At 45.1% G+C, this 21,788-nt stretch overlaps 1 protein-coding gene across 1 annotated transcript; it reads right to left on the bottom strand.

Moving 5' to 3' along the window:
- Positions 1 to 14,787: 14,787 nt before the first annotated feature.
- Positions 14,788 to 21,574, bottom strand: LOC135460125 (E3 ubiquitin-protein ligase Topors-like). Its single transcript, XM_064736795.1, has 2 exons — positions 21,434 to 21,574; positions 14,788 to 16,203 (listed from the first exon to the last, which is right to left on the bottom strand). Exons 1-2 carry the CDS (start codon positions 21,572 to 21,574, stop codon positions 14,788 to 14,790), a joined length of 1,557 nt encoding a protein of 518 aa, XP_064592865.1.
- Positions 21,575 to 21,788: the final 214 nt, after the last annotated feature.

Below are 21,788 nucleotides of genomic sequence, written 5' to 3'. Positions count from 1 at the left end.
CTTTAGGAGCCTACAGGAGTGCCAGATGTAGCCTGGACTAAAGTAGGGACATGGGTGGAAAATTAATCCAGAGGCAGCTTGTTTTTCTCTGCACAATCTGTCCTAATGGGAAAACATGCAGGAGGATTTTACTTTCCCTTTCTGTCTCTGCACTGCCTCATGTTCACAAGTTATAATTGTGAGGGTGAAGTATTTGACTCCAGATTAAGAGGGGATGACAGCAAAGGTGGCAGGTTGGGCCTTACATTGCATATGATTTCACAGCTTGGAAGGAGGACTAGGGCTCTGGGTGGAGAAAGAGAGCAAAGAACGAGAGCTGAAAGGGCTTGCTGGGGGAGTAGGGTGGTGCCACAGCAGCAACTAAATACTCTGGGTGATTTTCAGCAGGACGAAGTTCTCCACATGACTGAGATCAGGTTTTTCGTTGTCACTAGAATTAATTGGGAAAGTCTCTTCGAAATGAATCTTCGAACATCTGATGTGTTTTCTTTTTCCCTGGGGATACTAACTAACAGTTCCCTGCTTTCAAACACCATCGGAAACTTAGGTTAAAGCCTCAGAGATTAACTTTACTTCCAAGTTTGGTTGAAATTGGCTCGTGGATTTGGATACATAATTTCATTGGATAAATTGCGAAAACTGGGACTGCCCCCCTACAAGTCATTTGCTCAGAGCCACCTGCTCAGAGGCACGCAAATCATCAATGTTTGTTGATGAAGAAGAGTGTTTCCGTGCTTTTCTTTCTAAAATGCCATCCCAAACTAAAATCTCTATATTCTTGTCTAGAATAACACATAGGAAGTGAAAACTAGAAACATTAGTGAGGTTATCAGTTTGCATTTCTTAGCACCTTATTGTTTGTAATTCTTGCCTCACTCTCCCTCGCTCCCAGAAATTCTGTGTGACCAGAATTTGGAACACTTCCCCTGTTTCATGGCAACAGAGCTATGCTGTAGAGGCTCCACAAAGCCACACACATTATGATTTTTATCCCTTGTTGCAGTCTGGCTGAGTGTAAACACTTCCTTCCCAGTCCTGTCTGAGCCTTTTTGGATGCAAGCAGCTACAGCAAGTAGTGTGACTTCATTTGCTGTAGCTATCTGCCCTCTGCCTCCTGATCCTTCGGGCTGTGGCTGCTTTCCCCCTTGGCTGCATGCTGGGAGGCTGGTGACCCACTTCCCAAGGCTGAAGGCCCCGTGGAACAGAGGGTGGCTGCAGCACCCAGCAGCTCTGCTGAGGCCGAGTGCTGACAGCCAGAAGGCAGTGAGGACTGAATGCAGTTGCCTCTGAAATGCACCCTGTGCACTTCCCCCAGCAGATTCCTCTGCCGCAGCCATGTGACAAAACGTGCTCTTGACTCACTCCTCACAGGTAAATACTGGCTCAGTGCTATCAGCTTGTGTTTCTTCCTGCCAGGAGCCTCCAAGGGCGCTATTAAGCGGAGGGTTCTAAAGCTTTTTTTCCTGAGGTGTCCAATTTTCGGCTGTTTGGATGGCCTGGAAAGGCCTGGGGTGGCCTTGGGGCAGCCCGCGCTTCAAAAGACGAGAAGAGGCTTCAGATCTTTTCTCGGTCTCGATGTTTATTAATTGCTTATCTAAAAGATTTTCTCTCGGCCCGACAGAGGTCTGCTCAGCAGCCAGCCATGAGCACACTCCTTGCCCTCCGGGGCGGTCACCTATCTTTATACTCAAACTTACGTATACAATATTTATCATTTTTCCCCAATACCTTTTACCCTTATTGCCCAGTGCACTTTTAGTAATAACCAATCCCAAAGTGCCACCATCACCACAGAAGATGGAGGAGAAGAAGAAGAAGAAGAAGGACAGGACACGCCCCAATTCCTCCATCTTACTTCTCTAAACCCCCCCTGTACAGAAATCCTAAACCCTGTGTTTCACTCTCTAATTAACTTATCCCTTCACCATTCACTCCAGTGAAATCCTCCTATCCTCATACAAGTGTCGTCTCCTGTGTAGGATCAAAGTCCAGCCACCAGACACTTCTGGCAACATTCCAGGACTCCCGAGCCCCCCAAGGGTGGTCTCAGTGACTCGGCACCTCAGTCCTGAGGTGCTGAGATCCCACACTGAGGAGTAGCTTTATACAAGTAGCCTGTGTCACACTGATGAAATTATTAGTTCTGTCCTTTCTCGGCGGCCCTGGGGGCATTTCATGGTGCCTTCCTGAGGTCACTGGCACTGCTCTGCTGACTCCTACCTGGCATGCTACTCCATTGGCAAGCTCAGCCTGCCAATAAACAACTTTGTCTGCCAGGGTGCTCATGTCAACAGCTGGGTGCAACTGGATGAGCTGCAGTTTTCATTCCTTTTCAAACTATTAGATGGTCTTTTTTTTTTTTTTTTGTACTCTTATTTACTATTAAATATCTGTTTCCAATAATATTGTGTGGTTTCTAAGGATGCTGTGTGTAAACTCATGTGTCCTTTGTGCTTTGGTTGTGGTTTGAGAGGAAGTGAGTTTTTTGGGATGCTGTGGTAAAACCAATAGGTGCTCAGATTTGAATACTGGCACATGGTATGGCCATTGGGGACATGGATACGCCTCTGAGAACACGGGGGTTAAAAGCAGAGAACTCCCAGGAAAACTCCTTTTGGGTTCGGGTGGTGAAAGAGCTCAGAGCTCTTCCTGCCCGGCTGTGGGCTGGGCGGGAGGGGCAGCCATGCGGCCGGGTGAGGTAGGCCGGGCCTGGGACAGAGAGGGGAGGTGAAGCGGCCCCGAGAATGGAAGGGTAGAGGAACATTGGAGAGTCATTGGGCAGCCACCCCTTCCCCCCCAAGGAGTGAGGGAATGAGAGAGAGAGCGAGAGCCGTGTCTGTGCCTGGGCCACCTTGAAATTCGATAGCAGGGCCGGCCGAGAAGGAGAAGGGGAGGGATGCGGTGAGGAGAAGGTGCCCAGCAAGGCAGCCGTGGGAGCTCTGGACAGGCAGAGACTGAGATTTTTAACCCTTTTCTTGGATGATGGAAACCTTGCAAATGTTAATCCTCCTCCTGAATGAGAAGAGAGATAGGGACGAATAGCAGGAAATGGGCCACGAGAGAAGTTGAGAAGAATCTCCGGTGGGAGGAGATGATGGAGTGGCCTTTGGCTGGACTTTTCTTGTATAGCCATGGACAGAACCATTTTTTTCCTGTGATGCAGACTGCATTTAGGGGGAGGCAATGGCTCGGAGCCAAGGGAGTGTAGTGATGTTATGTGAAGGAGTGCGTGAACAGAGACAACGGGTGAGGAGGGTGGTTGGTGCCCTCAATCATCAGAGGAGGAGATCTCTGTTCTTGAGACCCCTTGGCCCAGGGGGTGAAATCTGGGGGGGACAGGTGTCCCAAAGAGACTCTGCTCTTTTTGGAATGGACTAAGCATCCTTAAAATGAAAACCCTAGAAGCAGCTCTGGTCCATGTGCAGTGGTGAGAGCACTGGCCAAGGAAGGAAGAGGTCACGACGGCAGATGTTCTCTGGGCAGTGCCACGAGTGACATGGAAACACACGAGGTTTCAACGGTGTTTCCTGGGGAAGCCTATGGCACAAGAGGGATTCCTCTCCTCTTGATGAACTGAGAATTGATTGTCTGAAGGGTGGTGATGGACCGAGAGTTGGTGATCTGAGGGGTGGCAACTGAATTGAGTCCAAGGTTTTGTCTTACTGTGATGCATTGGAACTTGGCTGGGGGGAGGAGGAATGTTTGGAACCCTCAGTTCTGTGTGTTTCTTTTATATATTGTAAGTTAATAAAGTTTTTTTCCTTCTATTCTTAAGTTGGAATCAACTTTGCTCTATTCCTGGTCACATCTCACAGCAGACACCAGGCAGAAGGTATTTGCATGGGGGCACTGGCATTGTGCCAGCATTAAACCATGTACAGGTGTATTTGCAGATGGGGTACTTGGGCATGTTGCAGTACCTGAGAGTCTGTCTGGCTTCTGAAACTGACCTGATATCTGCTGATAACTTTCCAAAGCAGAAATTCTTTCTGGGAACATGAAATCATGGCAAGGTCTTGTGGATGAGCTACATCTGAAGACCAAGTGACCACAGCCCCCCATGCTACATATTTCCTTGCAGAGGCTTGCTCGGCCCCATCAGTAACACTGAACAGCACATTGTACCTGGTTCTGAAGTTTTGATTTTCAGACTCTCACCAAATGTGTGTCATTGATTCCTAGGTGCTCTCTTGCCCTGGGTCCCAGGCATAGCACTTGGTTCCTTCTATACTCCTAGCTCCCTTTAGGGCCAGGGCTATCCTCAGGGATAACATGGTCTCCTGTTAAATACACTGGGAACAGCCCACGAGGCATGGAGTCCTTGGGCTTAAACTGTAAGTATGATCCTGTGTCTCTAGTAAGAGCATTGGTTTTCCTTTTGTGAATTCCTGCCCTAAATCCCACCCTATTCTGCCAAGGGGAGCCACCAGCTGCCATGTTATCCAATGACCTTTGGCAGGGTTGCTGCGTCCAGCAAATAAAGTTTCTAGTAGTGTTTCAGCATTCATTCCGACCCTACATCCCTGTCAGGATCTTTTCCACATTTCCTACTCAGGTGCTACCTGCAAAACATATAATCTGTCACAGGGACAAAGACTGGATTAAACATTCCTCAGCAACATGTATTAGAGAGATTCATCCCCTGTGATCAAAGGCCCTATCCTTATCCTGTTACATTTAATGGAAATTTTACTAATAACCTCAGAAGACCAAGATATTATTCTCTCTGATTAGTGGACAAGACCATTACAACATTACAGCTTCAAAAGAAATGATAAATCGCTTTGTCTACTCTTTGGATAAGGGAACAATGCATGTGTTATGCTTCCTCTTTGGATGATGTCTGTTCTCTCAACTGGTAATCATCTGAGACAGGAGCTGGTGTCCTGTCAGAGGAGTGTGCTGTAGCAATTTCTCTCATCATCATATATTTAGCCCTGAGTTTGGAAAATGGCTCCTACTAGATGGGAGATGAGCTAAGTTTACATCCATGGTTGTAGCTGTGCATTTCCAGTCCCTGTTACCACTGGTGCTGCAGAACCTGGTGCTGAACTGACACTACTTTTTATTCATTCCTAGGAGATTTGGTGAAAGGGTGTTGAGATAATTGCTCTGTCTTCCCCTGAAATTTTTATTTTTCGAGTGTGTCTCAAATGTACTTAGAGAAAAGGAATGAAATTCAGCAGTATGACTGCGCTAGCAGAGCAAATGTTTTGCTGGTGGTAGCTATTTCCCCCGTCATGTTAGCACTGAATTTGTTCTGGTATTCCTGAAATGCCTTTAAACACTTCATTTCTTCTTAAATGCTTCCTTGTGTGAAAGCTAGCTCTGGGAAGACAGTGCTAAGCCTCTTAGTAGAGCAAAGTTGTGCCTGTGTTTAGACTTATTCCATCACCCTCTGTGGCACTTGAGCTGATTCTACTTTTTATGCCTATCACTTTCTCATTTCCTTTGGCTACGATCCCTCTTTCTTTCTGCTGAAATGTTTGGAGGGCAGGCAATTCCATGGCTGCCTGCAGATGAAGCCAGATCAGCTTTCAGCACTGAGCTGTGTAACAGCTGCCCAGTGTCACTTCAGAGCCAATTTTGGGACAGTGTCATCAGCTTTGTCAATCCATATGTCCCAGGGAGATTTTAAGTGGATAAAAGCTTAAGTGTCTATTAATTGGATCAAATTCTTAAATGTATATCTGAGACATTAAGTGTCAAATGGAACACCCAACTTTCACGACTAACTGCACAAAACTGTAATTCAGTGATATCAGAGTTCCATGAATTCCAGCTATCCATAGGCACATGATAGCTAAAAGTTTGTCCTGTGCTCACCCAAGCATGTACATGAATATGTGGGAAAAACATTAGTAGCGTTTTTGCAAATTTGGCCATTTTTTTGGTGTTTTGTTAAATAAAGGTTTTAATTGCCAGGTTTGTGTTTGTCAAAAGCATGTGACAAAAAAGGCCAGTATGAATAGTATCGGAGTTTTAGTTCCACAAAGCAAGTGGAAAACTTGGAAGTGGAAGTGGAAGCTTGCATATATATATATATATATATAATATATATCTTTCTAAGCTTGCAAATATAAAAATAAGCTTTCTAATACTAAAAATGTCCCACTCGCCTTAGATGTGGGACACTGTGTCCTGGAAGATGTCCTCCTGCTACCTGAACAGCAGAGCCCCAATGAGAACATGCCCTAAGTTGCTCTTTGCCATTGCATTCATTTCTGAACAAGACAAGAAGAGCCCAGGGCTGGAAGGTCAGCTGCACACAAGCTGCATGGGATTCCAGGTGGCTTCTGGCAGGAGGTTCAGCACCAGCCCATCCTGTCAGCAAGTGCCAACCTGCTGACGGGCTCTCCAGCAATGTATGCAGCTCAGACAGCTGGTGGTTTGCATAGGTTTGCGTAGACAGCCCCATAACTGAAGTACCACGTGCTCCAGGTGAGCTCTCTGCAGAGACCCTGCCACTGAAAAGTAAGTCTCAGGACTGAGTTTGGACATTTTTCCCTTTGTCTAAACACAAAAGCATGATCAGTTCAGATTGGCTCACTTGCCTTGTTTGTACTGGTTAAATTACTTACTAGCCTAATAGTGGCATTACTTCATCCATTACCTTAATATTTCTTTAATTAATTCAATTTAAACAAGAAACCAATCATATCTGGTGCAAAATTTACTGAATGATAGAGAATTGTGGCTGCTCAGAAGCTCACAGTCTGACATTAACTCTAGATCATTTCTCAATAGACTTCTCTGCATCTACAACATGACAGCTGCCTTTAGGGTGGCCAGAGGAATGAAAAAAAATAATGCTTATTTATTTTATTTAAGTAACTCATATGTTATAAACAAACTAGTAAGCACACCTCAGCCAGGCATGGAGCATTTATAAATCAGTGTAAAGAGCTCTGTTACTCTGATAGTCAATAGGTATATATTGATTTGCATTTTTCATTGATCAGACCTGCCTGCATGAGATTAGCCTCTTACAATTATCTTATATTTGAAAAGTGAATTTCTTTACAGAACAGGATAACTTTCAATAGGACGTAATAACCCGGCATCCTGGGTCCTTTTAAACAATGGATTTCACTGTGGAAGGTCACATAATACTTTTTCCAGGAATAACCTGGAATTTTTTCAAGGTGGATAAATTCCAGCTCTAGTAACTACACTTTGCTTTCCCCAGCTTCCCCAAAGGTCCAATTAATTCAGGCATTCTTAGCATAAAACTGTTACACACTGCTACTGTACATGACTAGACAGCTGCTGCACTTCCCTCCAGTGACAAATATATCTCAGTGGTGCGTGAGCTGATTCCCTGCCACCACTCTGATGTGGTGTGCCTGAATGATTCCAGTTCTCACAGTTCTCCAAGAAAAACCACACTGGTAACATACACTTTTATCATGGTCTTCCTAGACCTGCTAATCTTGATCATCCTTTTTTTGTCCTGCTAGTTAAATTCACTCCTGGATCTTGAACTCCCATAGGTGGGGAGGGTCTCAGAGCAGGGGATGTGCCAGGTGCACTGGCAGGCTGTACTCACATAGCACATGTTGTTCTGAATAGCTGAGAAGGCACCCCCACTGAGGTAACTGGTTACCTCCCCATTGCCTAACAGACCTGTGACACCTGTGTTGGCTGATGTTTATCTGTAGTGAAAGAAAAGTTAAAACCACAGACAGCGAGTGGAGACAGAAAGCCCATAGCTGCAGTGGTGCCTATTCTGCTTTTCCTTTTGAATGTGTTTTTGCATCTGTTTTTTTGACCAGGTCTCAGTCCAGTCCTGGCAGCAAGAGCATGTTGCTTTGAGGCCCACTGGTCCTTAGCTCTAATGGTCTGGTGTGACTCCTGTGGATTGTAAAATCAGCTGCAGTGCTCATGTCTGACCCTTGCTGCCGGACTGCAGCCAGCTGTCACATCAGAGTGTCAGAGCTTCTGAATAGGACGCTTTCCAGGCCTTCAGAAAACTTGCCCCTGTCATAATCACTGAGGTAGTGAGGATATTTCAACACCAGGGTTGAAAGCCTTGGCCACTTGCTTCTGTAGTTCTGCTCAAAAGCAATATGAGGCCCAAAGGTAACCCCTGGCTACACCACCTTGGAGGGACCTCTGTCCTGCTGGAGCAGCAGCCAAAAGCAGCAGGGCTACAATGAGAGAGATGGTCTCACAGAAAGAATGCTGAATATGACAAAGATCAGAAGGGGGCAGCTTCTCTACTGTGTGCCTTGCTCTTTGACCTTCAGGGATCCTCTTGGACATGTTGTAGGATTTCCAGTTGTGTCAACTGCCAGCATACACATCCAGGTCTGCAAGATGCAATGGGGACAAATTATTTGTGGAGTTGCTGTGAGATGGGATAATGCACACTTCTGTCTCATCTGCACCTGTGGATGCATCTACTTTCAGCCCACAGGGGTCTCGGTTCAGCTTGCATTGCTTGAGGGGTAGAATTTCAGTTGGCATCTTCTGGGTCAGGCTAGTGTTGGCAGGTGGAGTGGCTCTGGGAAGGAGGTTGTTCAGTGACGGGTGTCCTACGTCAGTCTGTCCCTGGTGTCCGTCAAGGTTTCACTCAGTGCCGATTTACAGCTTCCTTCCTGCATGTCTGTCAGGGGTAGCTGCCATCGTACCAGACCCCTCTTCCGATTGTGACATGGGCATCCTCTGACCATGACACAAAGCACTGGGAAAAGGCTGCAGCAGGGAGGTGGCATGTGCCTGCCTTTACTGCATGTGCTACCAGAGTCAGCCAGCTCACATTGCATCTGAGCTCAATCTGCAGATGAACACATTCAATACACATCCTTACTGGGGAAAGGCTGTCATCCCTGAAACTTTGCTTCTTCCAAGCCCATTAGCTTCCAAGATGTGGCATGGAGTGTAGAGAGTAAGTTAAAGGATTAGGAAAACAGGTATCATTTCACGTGTGTAATTAGGCAAATTGAAATTCTACAGAGTGGGATGGGGAAGAGACTGGAAAGGGTAAGAGTGGAAAAAAAACCCCATAGTGAAAGGGACCAATATGATTTTTATTTATGGCTCACCATGTGGTGTATATGAGGTGAAACATCACTGTAATACTGACTGCACCCGTGTGGGGAGCCCTGTCCCGGGGAGCCTTGGCCTGGCAGCCACTCAGGCCAGACAAAGCTTTCCCGCTCGGGCTGCGAGTGACCCCACTTGCTGGGGGGGATGCTGATGCCCGGGTTCCTGACACAAACCGCCTGGGAAATCGGGCTGCGGGAGGAGCTTTAGCGCATCAAAGCAATGAACTGCGACACCACCGATGCCATTTTGCTTTGGGTTCCTTCCTTGGAGGGAGCAAGGGCTCGCCCGGAGGCTCAGCCCGGCCCTCCTCGCCCCTCGCTCGCTGTCTGCGCTGTCCCGCCGGGCTCCGCCGCTTCCCGGGCAGGACAGACAGACATCCCGTGCGCATCCCGGCCCGGCCCGGCCCGGCGCGGGCACGCGGTGCTGCCCCGCTCGGGAACGCGCCCGGAGCTGCGCGGGCCCGGCCCCCCTCGCAGCGCCCGCTCTGCCTGCCCGGCTGGGGCCCGGCCTGCTGCTCCTGCTCCCTCTCTCTTCTCCCCTCCCTGCTCCCTGCTCTGTCCCGCTTCGGTAGCAGCACTTGCCCTGCTTTATCAACAAAAAGTTCTCAGATATAATATTGTTGTGCTTGTGCTTTATTTTCATCTGAGAGGTCTATCAATAGGAATCCTCCCCAGCTCCCCTTTTACAGCAGGATGGGGCATTCATACACCCTGTTTACAGGGTCAGACAATAGGGATGATATATACCCAAGTACCATATGTCTGCAAGAAGGGCTTATATTCTAATTTACTGTATTACCATACAGTCACATTTACCATTACCAGTCTCACAAATGGGGATGCCATGGTCTTGACAGTATTGCAGAGTTCAGCTGATCTCTCTGTGCTGCTTCCAACTGGATTTTTATATTATTTGCATTGCAAAGGTCTGTGGACTACATTTTATGTGAAATTTTCAGCTGAATGTATTTGCTCATTACTATCTCACCACCTGTTACAAGAAGAAAGCCCTTAACTTCAAATGAACAACCCCTGCCTTGGTAAAGCTGGGCTGTCTTCTCTACAGAGACACTAAGTGTTTCACCTCAAGAGAACTAAACTAAGCAATGCTCACATTTCAGTCCTTCTTTCCATTCCTAGGCTGATAGATGGTACCTATGAGGAGTTACCAGTTCAAAATACGACATTTCAAAAGGTAGTCAATTAAGCCAATATCCCTAGCTCAAGGCAATGCAACATCAGGCCTTAGCTTTATTTATTGCAACCAGAAGGGATTTTCATCAGAAAATAGTGGAGGGATTTAGCCTAGTGACAAATGTGTCAGCAACAAACCCCTCTTCAAATAACTGCATTTCATTAGGTCTGATCTCAGGTTTCAAGGAGGTCTGATAGAACTGTTAGAGCCATCTGTAAAAGTAACACTGAGATAGCTAAATTTTTTGGGGAGTGCAAAAGATAGCAAACTCCATGGAGTTTATGGTCTTACGTAGAACAGCTGCAAAAGAAGCAAAGGAAAATACAGTCGTGGCTGTTTCCCTGAGGAGGAGCTGAGGAGATGAACTGGCAAATAAATTGTCTGTGCTCTCAGGCAAGGTGAGAGCTACTGATCGACCACAGCCCTCCTGTGATGACACAGCATCTCCCAAGCCAGACAGGGTTTTAAAGAGCTGATTAAAACATAGCTAACATAGAATTTCCATTAAAGACTTCTGAAACTGTACTGAAACACAGACATAGCTGTGATGGGAAATGTGGGCTGCAAATGGATGACAATGGAGAACTGTAGAGATTAAGAGAAAATAAAACCTGTGGTGTCACATTGTAATGTCCCAGATTAAAAGACAATAAATCTGATATTTAAAAATTTGAGCAAGATGGACAGTGAACAACCCTGCTCTGAAGGGTAGGATAGGAAAGGAGACAGTTCCACTGGGCAGGCAATAGCAAACTGCCCTCCTCAAGATGGAGCAAGTCAGCAGAAGGGGATATATTTTCCATACACCTTAGTCTGTCCAGCACAAGTGACCACATGGGGACATCAGCAACTCATAGATGATTGATTTGTATTTTTCCTGACAGCTTGTTTCTTTCTGAGTGGTCCATTAATTTTGACTTCAGGCAAAAAAATTCAATGCAAAACCAAACAACAACCAACCAAAAAACTTGCGTAGGGAATTTTGGTTTTGGATAAAAAAAAAATGTTTTACAATAAATAGTAGGACAGACTTACAAATTCAGAAACTATTTTCATTACTATTCCAGATATAATGAGATTTATTAATATGTATTAGGACAAAGTCTGTGTACAAATATGTAATTTAATATGCTTTATAAAATGGTTGTATCTCAAACCACTAACTTTACATTTGAATGGGTAGTAAAGATAATTTGCTATTTCCTGAAATACTAAAAGCTCAGAAAACCATGCTTTCTTAAGACAGATATTGGTAGACTAGAATAAACTGGCTGTGTTTTCTGTGCAAGATTCACCCACAGATAGACTATGAGTAAGTCAATACTGCTATCAATTTTTCTTAATTAGGAGGCTTTTACCCATGAGGAAGAAAGAAGCATAACTACATCTCAGAACTACTTCGCTCATGCTTCAGCCTGCTGTTGGCCAATTTATCTTTTTCAGCCACAGCTCTAAACAACTTCTGGGAAAAGGGCTCATTTGAAGAGTACATACTTCCAGTTTCGGAAGCAATTGTAAAAATAGCTTAGTAGGATTCTTATTAATAAGCGTATGTTCTTTTACTGCTTCCTCAGGGTCAAGCATAACTCATCTATGTTGTTTTTTTGCTATTTAAGTTAGATAATGAAACTGTAAGTAATGCTTTAGAAATCTGTATAAAACTTCTGTGCTGAATTAAGTGGGCAATACCAGTTGCCACATAGAACTGAGTTACTATTACTTTTAGAAGACAGGAAGCTGTGCCTGCAGCCTGCTGATAATTTACATGTTCACAGGCATATTTTTCACTAAAAGAAATGCTTTTTTCCCTGCTATGTTGTGTGAAAAGCCCAAATGAAAAAAAAAAAAAGATTGATGTCATGCATGTGAATGTAGAGAGCTGTCAAATCAGGCACGCATCCTCATCCCTCCCAGGGAAAAAAATGCAAAGTAGAGATTTCTAAAACCACTTGCCCTTTAGAAAACAAGACCATACCCACCAAACTAAAGTTTGACTCTTTCCTGGCACAACTAGTTCAGTAGACACAAAGTCACGCCTGTGAAAAAAAAGTAGAAAAAAGCCTGTTTCTTCCTTTGCTACATTTATAATAAGTTCAAGCACAACTTGCCACAATTTGAAAGTGAAAAACTCAAAGTGAAGTCGGGTTTTTGCTAAGTTCACACAACGTTCCTTTGAAAATAGTAAAGTAGACAGAGGCAAGAGTCTCATACTCTACAGTGTAAAAATGGTGCTTTAATGTTATCAAGAGCCTTGAATGAGGCTTTCAAGCAGCATAAAGAACTAACACACAATTAAAAGACAGGAGATAAAACCTGTTTTATATTCCATATTTACAAATCTGTAATTATTTTAAGGATTTCATTCTCTTCCCATGCCTGCATGTATAATTTGAATTACTCTAGTATGAAACTGATTAGGCCAACATATGAGAACTTAGATAGATATTTTCTCTTTACAGCCATCCAAGAATTAGATATCTAGCTTAAATTGTCCAACTAGGCTTTCATCCTAGGCCATCTAGTTTTTGCTGAAAGATTGGTGTCTTGGTTTTCATCCATGGGCCAGACTCATCAATGAATTATTACTCCATGCTCTGTTCCCAGATTTCTCCTGGGTGCTTTAAGAATGTGAATCAGACATAAATCAGCAATGCACTTACTGCCTGCATGAGAGTACAAACATCTAAGGGGAAGAGATGCAAGGGGTTTTGCGATGCCACAGCAGCACTGCTCCAAAATGCATCATCACATCAGCTTAAGCAGTTTAAGGTGGAAAAACATATGTAATCACTGCCTGAATTTGGGACATTATCTGTATTTTTTCTCCCTGAAAGTGCCCAGCCTTTTGCCACATACACAAGGTGTTTCTGACATGCAAAGATCACAAACTCCTTGCATAGACTCAGAGCAGACATTTTGTCTTCTGAAGCAAAAACTTTTATCAAAAAAGTAACCTAAATTAATGGATTTTTCATAAGGGGGATATGGCAGAGAGATGCCACAGGGATGATGCATGCTGAAAACCATTGAGCATTTCATCTGCTTGCTGCTCTTCATCTTTCCATAGCTTCCAAAATGTGCAAAACTAATCTAACTAATGTTAAACTACAGCTTTTATTAAACAGAATGAAGAGAAAAACATGGAATTAACCCACGCATGCAGTGAGATATTTTTACCATTCATATATAAAGCCTTTTGATTTTCAGAAAGCCATGTGGAATATGAAGGATAACCAGAAAGTTATTTCTACAGCTGGCCTTCTTGACTTGTTTCTGGTGCCTAACTATGCATCAGTCACATACTTTATATTCTCCTAGTGACATTGATAATAGCAACTTGAAACAAACCTGTCTAAATGCTTCAAAATTATCAGGTGAACTTCAGTGAAAAAGTTGCCAATTACTTACAGTGATAACAAGGTAACAAAAGAATAAGAAGGTAATTTTTACCATTAACAAAGCCCAACATAATCCAACACACTTCAAATATCTACGAAAGTGTATATTATCAAGTACGCTCCGTTTCCTGGACAGAGTCTCAATTGACAGTGCAAAAATCAACACCCTTGATTTATTTTTCCCTTTCATTAGGGTCTTCTGATGGTACAGGAGGAGTGTAACTTGAACAGAAAGGCATATTGTTAGCTTTTAAGTCTCATCTCATACATCTCTCTCCCAACACTGACTCAGGATCCCTCCACTCCCAAGTTCTCCAGTGAACACAAGAAGTTCCATGTTGGCTTTTCCTGTGTCAGGACAGAGCTAACATAAGAAAGAAATGTCAGGAATGCTTTTCTGGGAGTGAAGTGCATTTCCCACTGAACATTCATAAAGGGAAGCTGGCATGTGAAGTATGTATCTAAATAAAATGTATGAGGACACAGGAGTGAGGAAATAGGCAAACTTCATGCAAGGTAGGGTTTTCTGCTCTCCCGAGAAGATCAATACTAAAAAAAACTTTGATTGTGTTTGTTCTGAAAACTGGCAGTATCCCCTATTGTCCTCGTGAATCAAAGAATTAATAAAATAGTATTTAAGCAGCATTTTCTACCTCTGCCTGTAGAAAAGATGCTTTCCAATGGCTTAGCCCTTCTTGCTAAGCTAATGTTCCAGGCTGCACTGTCTGCCAGACTGGGGAACTTGATTTGGAACAACGAGATCCAGTCATGCAGTGAGGAGATTAACTCACATCCGTTATAACACCTTTTGAGGCAACTCATTAAATCAGTCTGGCTGTGAGGTCCAGCAACTTGATGGCATTAATCTAATGTCTCATCCCAGCCCTGAGGTTATCAGTGGACAGCTGTAATTACAATTGATTGAAAAGACATTTTCACAGAGGAGTTTCTGTTTCCTGGAATTCAGGTATTTTTTTCTTGTGTTGCCCAGCCCAGTCATTCCAATCTTATTATCTGCAGGCAGGCATATGCAGCTTTTTAGTAACTTGAAATCAAGGTATGAAATTGGCCATATTCTGATGACAGGCAAGCTACAAATTAAGCTCTAATGACAAGCTCACATGGTCTTTTAATGGCACTGTATCTACCTTCTGCAACGTCCTACATCCTCCCTGTATGTTGGGGAATGTGGTGAGAAGCTCCTGCTTGGTTCACTGTCACTCCAGCTGTGACACTGAACTGGTCGCTGTTTCTTGACCTCTTCCCTTTTCTCTTCCTTGATGGACTCCTCAGAGTCAGAGGACAGCTCGACCACTTCTGGGGTCCTCTCAGCCAGCGGCTTAACGTACCCAACAATGACACAATTGTCTGAGGAAGAGCCACTGTCGTTTGAGTCAGCATTGGCCTGTAACTCAGTCTGCAGCTTGGTTCTTCGGCTCCCTGAAGCAGAGTCCTCGTCAGAACTTTCTGATGACTCCAGAGGAGAAGCTATGGTTGCACGAACCTCTTCTGAAACGGAATAGGAAGGCCCCGGAGTTTCATCATCCCACGGGGCCTGACCAAGGCCAGGAACAGACAAACTATTATCCGGCCCTTGCGGGTACGCCACATCGGGAGATATTGTAATAATTGATGAGTCTGAGTGGCTTCCTTCCTCATACGACGGGGCAGGACAGTCATAATTGGCGTGTTGATCGTATGCTTCTAAGTTAAAAGGACAACGAGCAAAACTGATGAATTCGTGCAGGAAGTGCTCTGTCCGATTCAGCAGAAATGGCTTCAGGTCGTCAGCAAAGGCCTGGCTTTCCAGATCGTACCTGGTTACGTTGCTCATGATGATGTGCTGCACAATGTTGATCAGAGACCCGTGGGCACCAAACAGGACCGTAAGCTCTCGCTTCAGCCAAGGAACCAGGCGGTGAAGGCAAGCAGGGTTGCGGCGGAAGAACTCGGCCGAAATCTCTCGGTATCGGCCGCCGTCCTGGATGCTGCGGATGCGCACGCCAGTGCGGTACAGAGCCCTGCGGAAGGTGATCATGTCCTCCTCCTGGATCTGCCTCAGAGATCTGCCCTCCGCGCTGGCCTTCCTCCTTGAGGCCAGCCTCCTGAGCATCTGCTGAATCTCCCTGTGCCTGTGTCGCGCCGGCTCGCTCGACAGCCCTTCAAACAACATCCCGTTATCCGGAGGGGACGGCATCCTTCGGGAAGGGGAACCGCGCGCGCGGCGTTCCCTCGTCAAGGTGGTGCGGTAACGAAACCTCCGGCCGTCGGGGCTGGCAAAAGAGCTTGTTTCTAAAGGGCTGAGGATGTACTCCTTGAAGTCATCTTCAGCACGAATTGTGTGGAAAATGGAGAAGAAGGGTTGCTTGCAGAGCGGGCATTCTGCTTTGTTCTTGGACCACTCTTGCACGCAGCGGAAGCAGAACCTGTGCAAGCAGCGATCCAGATATGCCACGTTGTCAAATCTGTCCAGGCAGATGGGGCACTTGGAGTCGGGAGACGCATCTGTCGGCAGCTTACTGGTGCTGGCTTTTGGAGAAAAATTGCTATCTTCTGCAATCTCTCAGCTAACAGAAAGCACCTAGTACCTCCCACATTTTAGGATTACCATTTGGCAAGTGAGGTCATCCCTGCTGCAAAGCACCTTGGAGCATGAGTCACATCCTGACCTGTGAAGGACGGGCTGAGTTTACACACTGACATAAGGAGTTTTTCCAAGCCGATGCTCTGTGTGCACCTCCTGTTTCCACTCTTGGCTCTCAGCCAAAGGGTGCCCACAGGGTCACAACTTGCAGTAGAGATTCAAGGGTCTTTCTCTTTTTGTTTTTATTTTAGTTCCCTGCCATCTCAAGGATGGTCTTAAGCAACCATCTCATCTTGATGTGACCTGCAGGCAGCTGTCAGATGGCAGCATTGCTCACTGATATGTGAATGGGAATTGAGTCAGAAACTCAGAAAGCAAAGGTTTAGCTTCAACAACCACTATTTTAAGCCACCCAGTTCTCACAATCAAGTGAGCTATTTTACTTTATAAAATAATCATGTTCTAAGGCAAAAAAATAAAATAAAATTTGTTTTAAAAGAAAATTAATTATTTTTGTCTAGACAAAAATATAGACTCAGTCTTCTGGACATGAAAGGAATCTAAATATACAGTCTAAACCAGCATTATAATCCAAAAGACCAAGAATGTACAACATGCAGTCACTTACCAAAGGGACTGAATATTTGAAAAATAGCATGCTCCTCTTGAGGAGTTCTCTGGGTAACAATTGGAAGGGAAGATAGAAAGAAATTCAGTATGATCTGCAGACTTTTATTTCTGAACATGGAATAATATTTAATATTCCTGGCACAGGCTCTTCTATGCAAAGCCTTCAAGCTCTGAAATGCACTGCCTTCTACCAGCAAGCAGTAAATCCTCCCAGTCATTCCTCACACTCCTGCAGGGCTGCACATCCACTGGCCAAACAGCGGCCACATTAGCAACCTGACACCTTAAACAAATTCAACGCTTGCCCTTTGGTTGGCTGATGGCAAAGCAGCAAGTTAAACTGGAAAGGTCAAGTGGAAATCTCTGAACAGAGTGAGCCATATTGCAGACACAAAGTAAAGTGAGCAATGAGTTCTCGAGCTATGTGAAAACTGGGTCAAAAGGGCCTGAAACAGAAACTGTTAGGCAAAGTGAGAAACCAAGGTTGTTATTTCAAAGGCGGTCCATGTGGCAATATCGCTCTGTGGCCGGGTTGTGCTTTGCTTTTGGCTCTGCTCAAGACTGCAGGCAGTTTTGAACTGTAAGCAGAGGTTGTATAAAGCAGATGCAAGCTGCATTGGGAGCAGAAGCCATGTTCAAAAACAAGGTGTGCAGGGAAAAACAAACCAACAATCCTGATAAAGGGAAGCAATTACATCACATGCTTTCACAAGACAGGCAAGGACAGCATTGAAAATTTTCCACACTCACTAACAGGACACATATTCAGAACTTTTAACCTTCCAAGGATTTAATGCATATTGTTCTCTTAAGTCGCAACGTCTAAGCTTCCAGCCTTCTGCACCATGACTAAACCTGCCTCAAAAGAAGAGCAATGAAACCAGAAGTGTCTCCATCCTCCTCAAAGAAGGGTGCTAGCAGGACAGTGCTTACAAGAATCCCTGTAACACCCTTTGTTAGGCATTTCAGAACTTACAAAGGTGGTGCTTTGTGATCCTGGGCAGCTTCTGGTCCTTCATTGCAATGTATTCAGAGCACACAACACTGAGCGTAGAAACAGGGAACCTTGAAAAAAGAGATGCATGGCAGGTGTGAACACTACGAAGACAACCCATCCTTTCCCTGGTGGAATGCAATCAGAAAAAGCATTCCAAACCAGGACTGCGGGAACTGGTGTAAGACAATAGCAGAATCCTGCACTGAAAAATTTACCTGGAAATTTGTACAGAAATACTAAGGGCACAGTGGTTTTACTAGAAGCCTTAGCCTGTTACCCCAAATTATCTGTCCTTACGTCTTGGAAAAAAACAGCCAGCACTTGTGAACAGGGACTGAAGTAACATCCTACTGTAACAGCAGCTTCTTTTAAAGAGGATGAGCCAGGTCGAGTAGAGACCATAAGGGAAAGAATAACAAAGGTAATTCACATTCTGTCTTGCTTCCATAACAGCTGAGCCCTGCACACAGAAAGGCTTCTGAGGCTCTCTCCTCTGCTCCTTGTATGCAGTGGAAATGCTGCTTTTATTGTATGCCACATCATTATGTTGCAGCTGGAGAAAGAAAAAAAAAATATAAGCCCTTTTTGTACTTGCCTATAAATGGTCAGGTCATGAAAAATAAATTGCAACAAATTATGAGGTCCTACGCAAACTGCAGCTCTCTGCAAGCACAGAGTATTCCCAGGTAAGCTTGCCCATTTATTTAATTTTCCTTTTTTTTCCTTTTAATTAATTTTCTTTTATTTCCCCTTTTGTAATTAAATATACTTTAGACATCAAAACAGCCAATATGGAACAGCCTGGTTTTGAAAGCCAACATGCTTTGTAACCGTGGCAAGCTCTCAGAGTCAGGCTGATGCTGCAAGGAATGAACTGCACATTTAAGTTACATAAGCAACTTTCACTAGAGAATATATAAAATGTCAAAATCTGGTACTATGCCTTATGTTCCTCTGTTTTAAGAGTTTAAAAGTTAAAAACTACTGCAAAACCACCAAAGGTTTTCAGTCACAAAGGCACATGCTTTGAGCTTTAGATATTTGAGAAGCATTTTAAGATGAAACTTGGTGATTTGAAAAGGTTTCAAGGTTTGATTTTTTTATTTAGTTTATTCAATTTTAGCATTCCTGGAGTTTGGAAAGTTAGATGTCCATCTGGATCCTACAGTTTTAAGATTTTTTTTTTAATTCTGAGGTAAAATAACTTTCCTTGATATTCACAAAAAGGCAGTTTACAAATATAATCACATGTGCTTTCCTTTACCATGGACACATGATTCAACTGGCTGCCAGCAAAACAGGCTGCTAAATGCTGAGAAGGTTTGCAATCAGTCTGGAATGAAAAAATCTATACCCCCTTCACCAAAATTTACATGGCATAGTAAAGAGATAACATAATCATTGAGCAGAAAGCAACCACATGAAATAAATGCAGCAAATATTTGCTTATCCAGCCACTAAATAAGTAAAATGCAACCTAGATTGAGTGAGACAAAAATGGAGAGTCCTTGTTTTTCATATGATACAAACTATTATCATACTCTTCCTTAAAAAGCTGTGTGAACAAGTAGAAGTTACAGCATGGTGGAAGGAGAGCACAAGAACACTTGTGCTGTGCCACATCATATTTGTTATGTTCTAAAGGCAAGATAGCTCATTTCTTGCAGCACTTGTGAAAGCAGGAGAAAAAATAGATGAGGGTGGGGCAAGAAGAGAATTTGAAATATAGAAACAGAGCAAACCCCCAGTCTCTTCTTCAAGTTTCAAAGGCATCCTCATTTGCATTTCCATAACTGAAAATTGAAAGTGCACATTTACTTCTACCCTTTCAGATGTGATATTGTACACATTCAAAATGGGCCCACAGTCTGAAGAGACACAACCTGGAGTCCAAGTCACCCCTGAAGTACCAGCAGAACAAAACCTGTGCAGGGATACAGCAGCCAAGATCAGTACATAGCAGCAGGTCAGCCCCTCAGCTTGGTCTGAGGTGCCTGTACTTCAGAGACTGTAAAAATAAGAAAGCAGCAGGTTTTTAAGAAAGCACCAGCATTCAGTAGTGCTGCAGGTTAATGGTATTCTGTTAAAGCCATATGGATCAGTGTCATGCAGACACCAAGGAGGAAGGAGAAGGGGACAGGGTGATGAAGAAAACTGAGACAGGAGAGTGGGAAAGCTGAAGAAGAGAGGAAGGGTAGCTGCATCTCCACTGGTCTCTGTGGCTATTACACAGAGTCAGAAGCTCATCCTGAAAATGGCAATTTAATATGCCCACACCCTAGGCCCAGATAGAAACACTGATTCCAGTGTCTGCTCCCCACAGGGATTCCCCATCTGGCACAAGGTAAAGAGCAAATCAAGCTCTGTCTGAGCATCCCATAATCCAAAACTAATCCCTCGGATACTCCTTTGGACACCAGCCACCTTTTGTGTCTGATGCCACACACTGGCATCACGCTGGGTAAAGCAGCATCAGCTCCTTATGGCCATTCTCCTTGGCACAGAAAGGCCCTGGGGGCCGCCCGTGCTGGCAGGGTGCTGTGTGGGAAGAATGCCAGCAGGCACAGCTTTGCAGCCCACCTTGAACCAGGGACATATCCATGCAGAGACACCAGAGTCAGACAGCACTTCAGGTCAAGTGAGGCACCCCTCTAAAAAGGCTTCAGGTTATGTGCAAAACTTGGTCATCTTTTAGGCAGGTGTATAAGAACAAGGACAAGGAGATGTTCTGTGTGCTGGTTTTGGCTTAGGTAGTTTCCACTTTCTTCACAGTGCCAGTATAGGGCTGGGTTTTGGATTTGTGATGAACACAGGGTTGATAACACAGGAATATTTTTGTTATTGCTAAGCAGGGGTTAGACAGAGCCAAGGCCTTTGCTACTCCTCACCCACAACACCAGTGAAGAGGCTGAGGGAAGGAGAAAGGCACAAGGAATTGTGAGGGGACCCAGCTGGGACAGCTGACCCCAAATGATCCAAAGAATATCCCAGTCCTACAGCTTATGGTGCCATGCTTAGCATGTAAAACTGGGGGAAGAAGAAGAAAGTGGAGGAAGTTCAGTCATGGCATTTGTCTTCCCAAGTCATCCTTACACAGGATGGGGCCCTGCTCTCTTGGAGATGGCTGAACACCTGGCTGCCTATGGGAAGCAATGAATGAATTCCTTGACTTGCTTTGCTTCTTTTACTTTCCCTATAAAACTGTCTTTATCTCAACCCATGTGTCCTGTCCTGCTGTAAAAGGGGAGCTGGGGAGGATTCCTATTGATAGACCTCTCAGATGAAAATAAAGCACAAGCGCTGCAATATTATATCTGAGAACTTTTTGTTGATAAAGCAGGGCAAGTGCTGCTACCGAAGCGGGACAGAACAGGGAGCAGGGAGGGGAGAAGAGAGAGGGAGCAGGAGCAGCAGGCCGGGCCAGGCCGCTGCCGCCGCTCCGCCCCAGCCGGGCAGGCAGAGCGGGCGCTGCGAGCGGGGCCGGGTCCGCGCAGCTCCGGGCGCGTTCCCGAGCGGGGCAGCACCGCGTGCCCGCGCCGGGCCGGGCCGGGATGCGCACGGGATGTCTGTCTGTCCTACCCGGGAAGCGGCGGAGCCCGGCGGGACAGCGCAGACAGCGAGCGAGGGGCGAGGAGGGCCGGGCTGAGCCTCCGGGCGAGCCCCTGCTCCCTCCAAGGAAGGAACCCAAAGCAAAATGGCATCGGTGGTGTCGCAGTTCATTGCTTTGATGCGCTAAAGCTCCTCCCGCAGCCCGATTTCCCAGGCGGTTTGTGTCAGGAACCCGGGCATCAGCATCCCCCCCAGCAAGTGGGGTCACTCGCAGCCCGATCGGGGAAGCTTTGTCTGGCCTGAGTGGCTGCCAGGCCAAGGCTCCCCGGGACAGGGCTCCCCACACGGGTGCAGTCCTTATTACAGTGATGTTTCACCTCATATA

This window comes from Zonotrichia leucophrys, chromosome Z (assembly GCF_028769735.1).
Source record: "Zonotrichia leucophrys gambelii isolate GWCS_2022_RI chromosome Z, RI_Zleu_2.0, whole genome shotgun sequence".
Lineage (NCBI taxonomy): Eukaryota > Metazoa > Chordata > Aves > Passeriformes > Passerellidae > Zonotrichia > Zonotrichia leucophrys.
The sequence above is the reverse complement of the archived record's forward strand: the minus strand, read 5'-3'. Positions and strand labels throughout refer to the sequence as shown.

What these genes read in the sequence shown, in the direction of transcription:
- LOC135460125 (XM_064736795.1), bottom strand. Translation starts at nt 21,574, where the DNA reads ATGAACTGCGACACCACCGATGCCATTTTGCTTTGGGTTCCTTCCTTG. An exon ending in CGGGCTCCGCCGCTTCCCGG is followed by an intron (nt 16,204 to 21,433) that starts GTAGGACAGACA and finishes GTTAGCTGAGAG; the next exon opens with ATTGCAGAAGATAGCAATTT.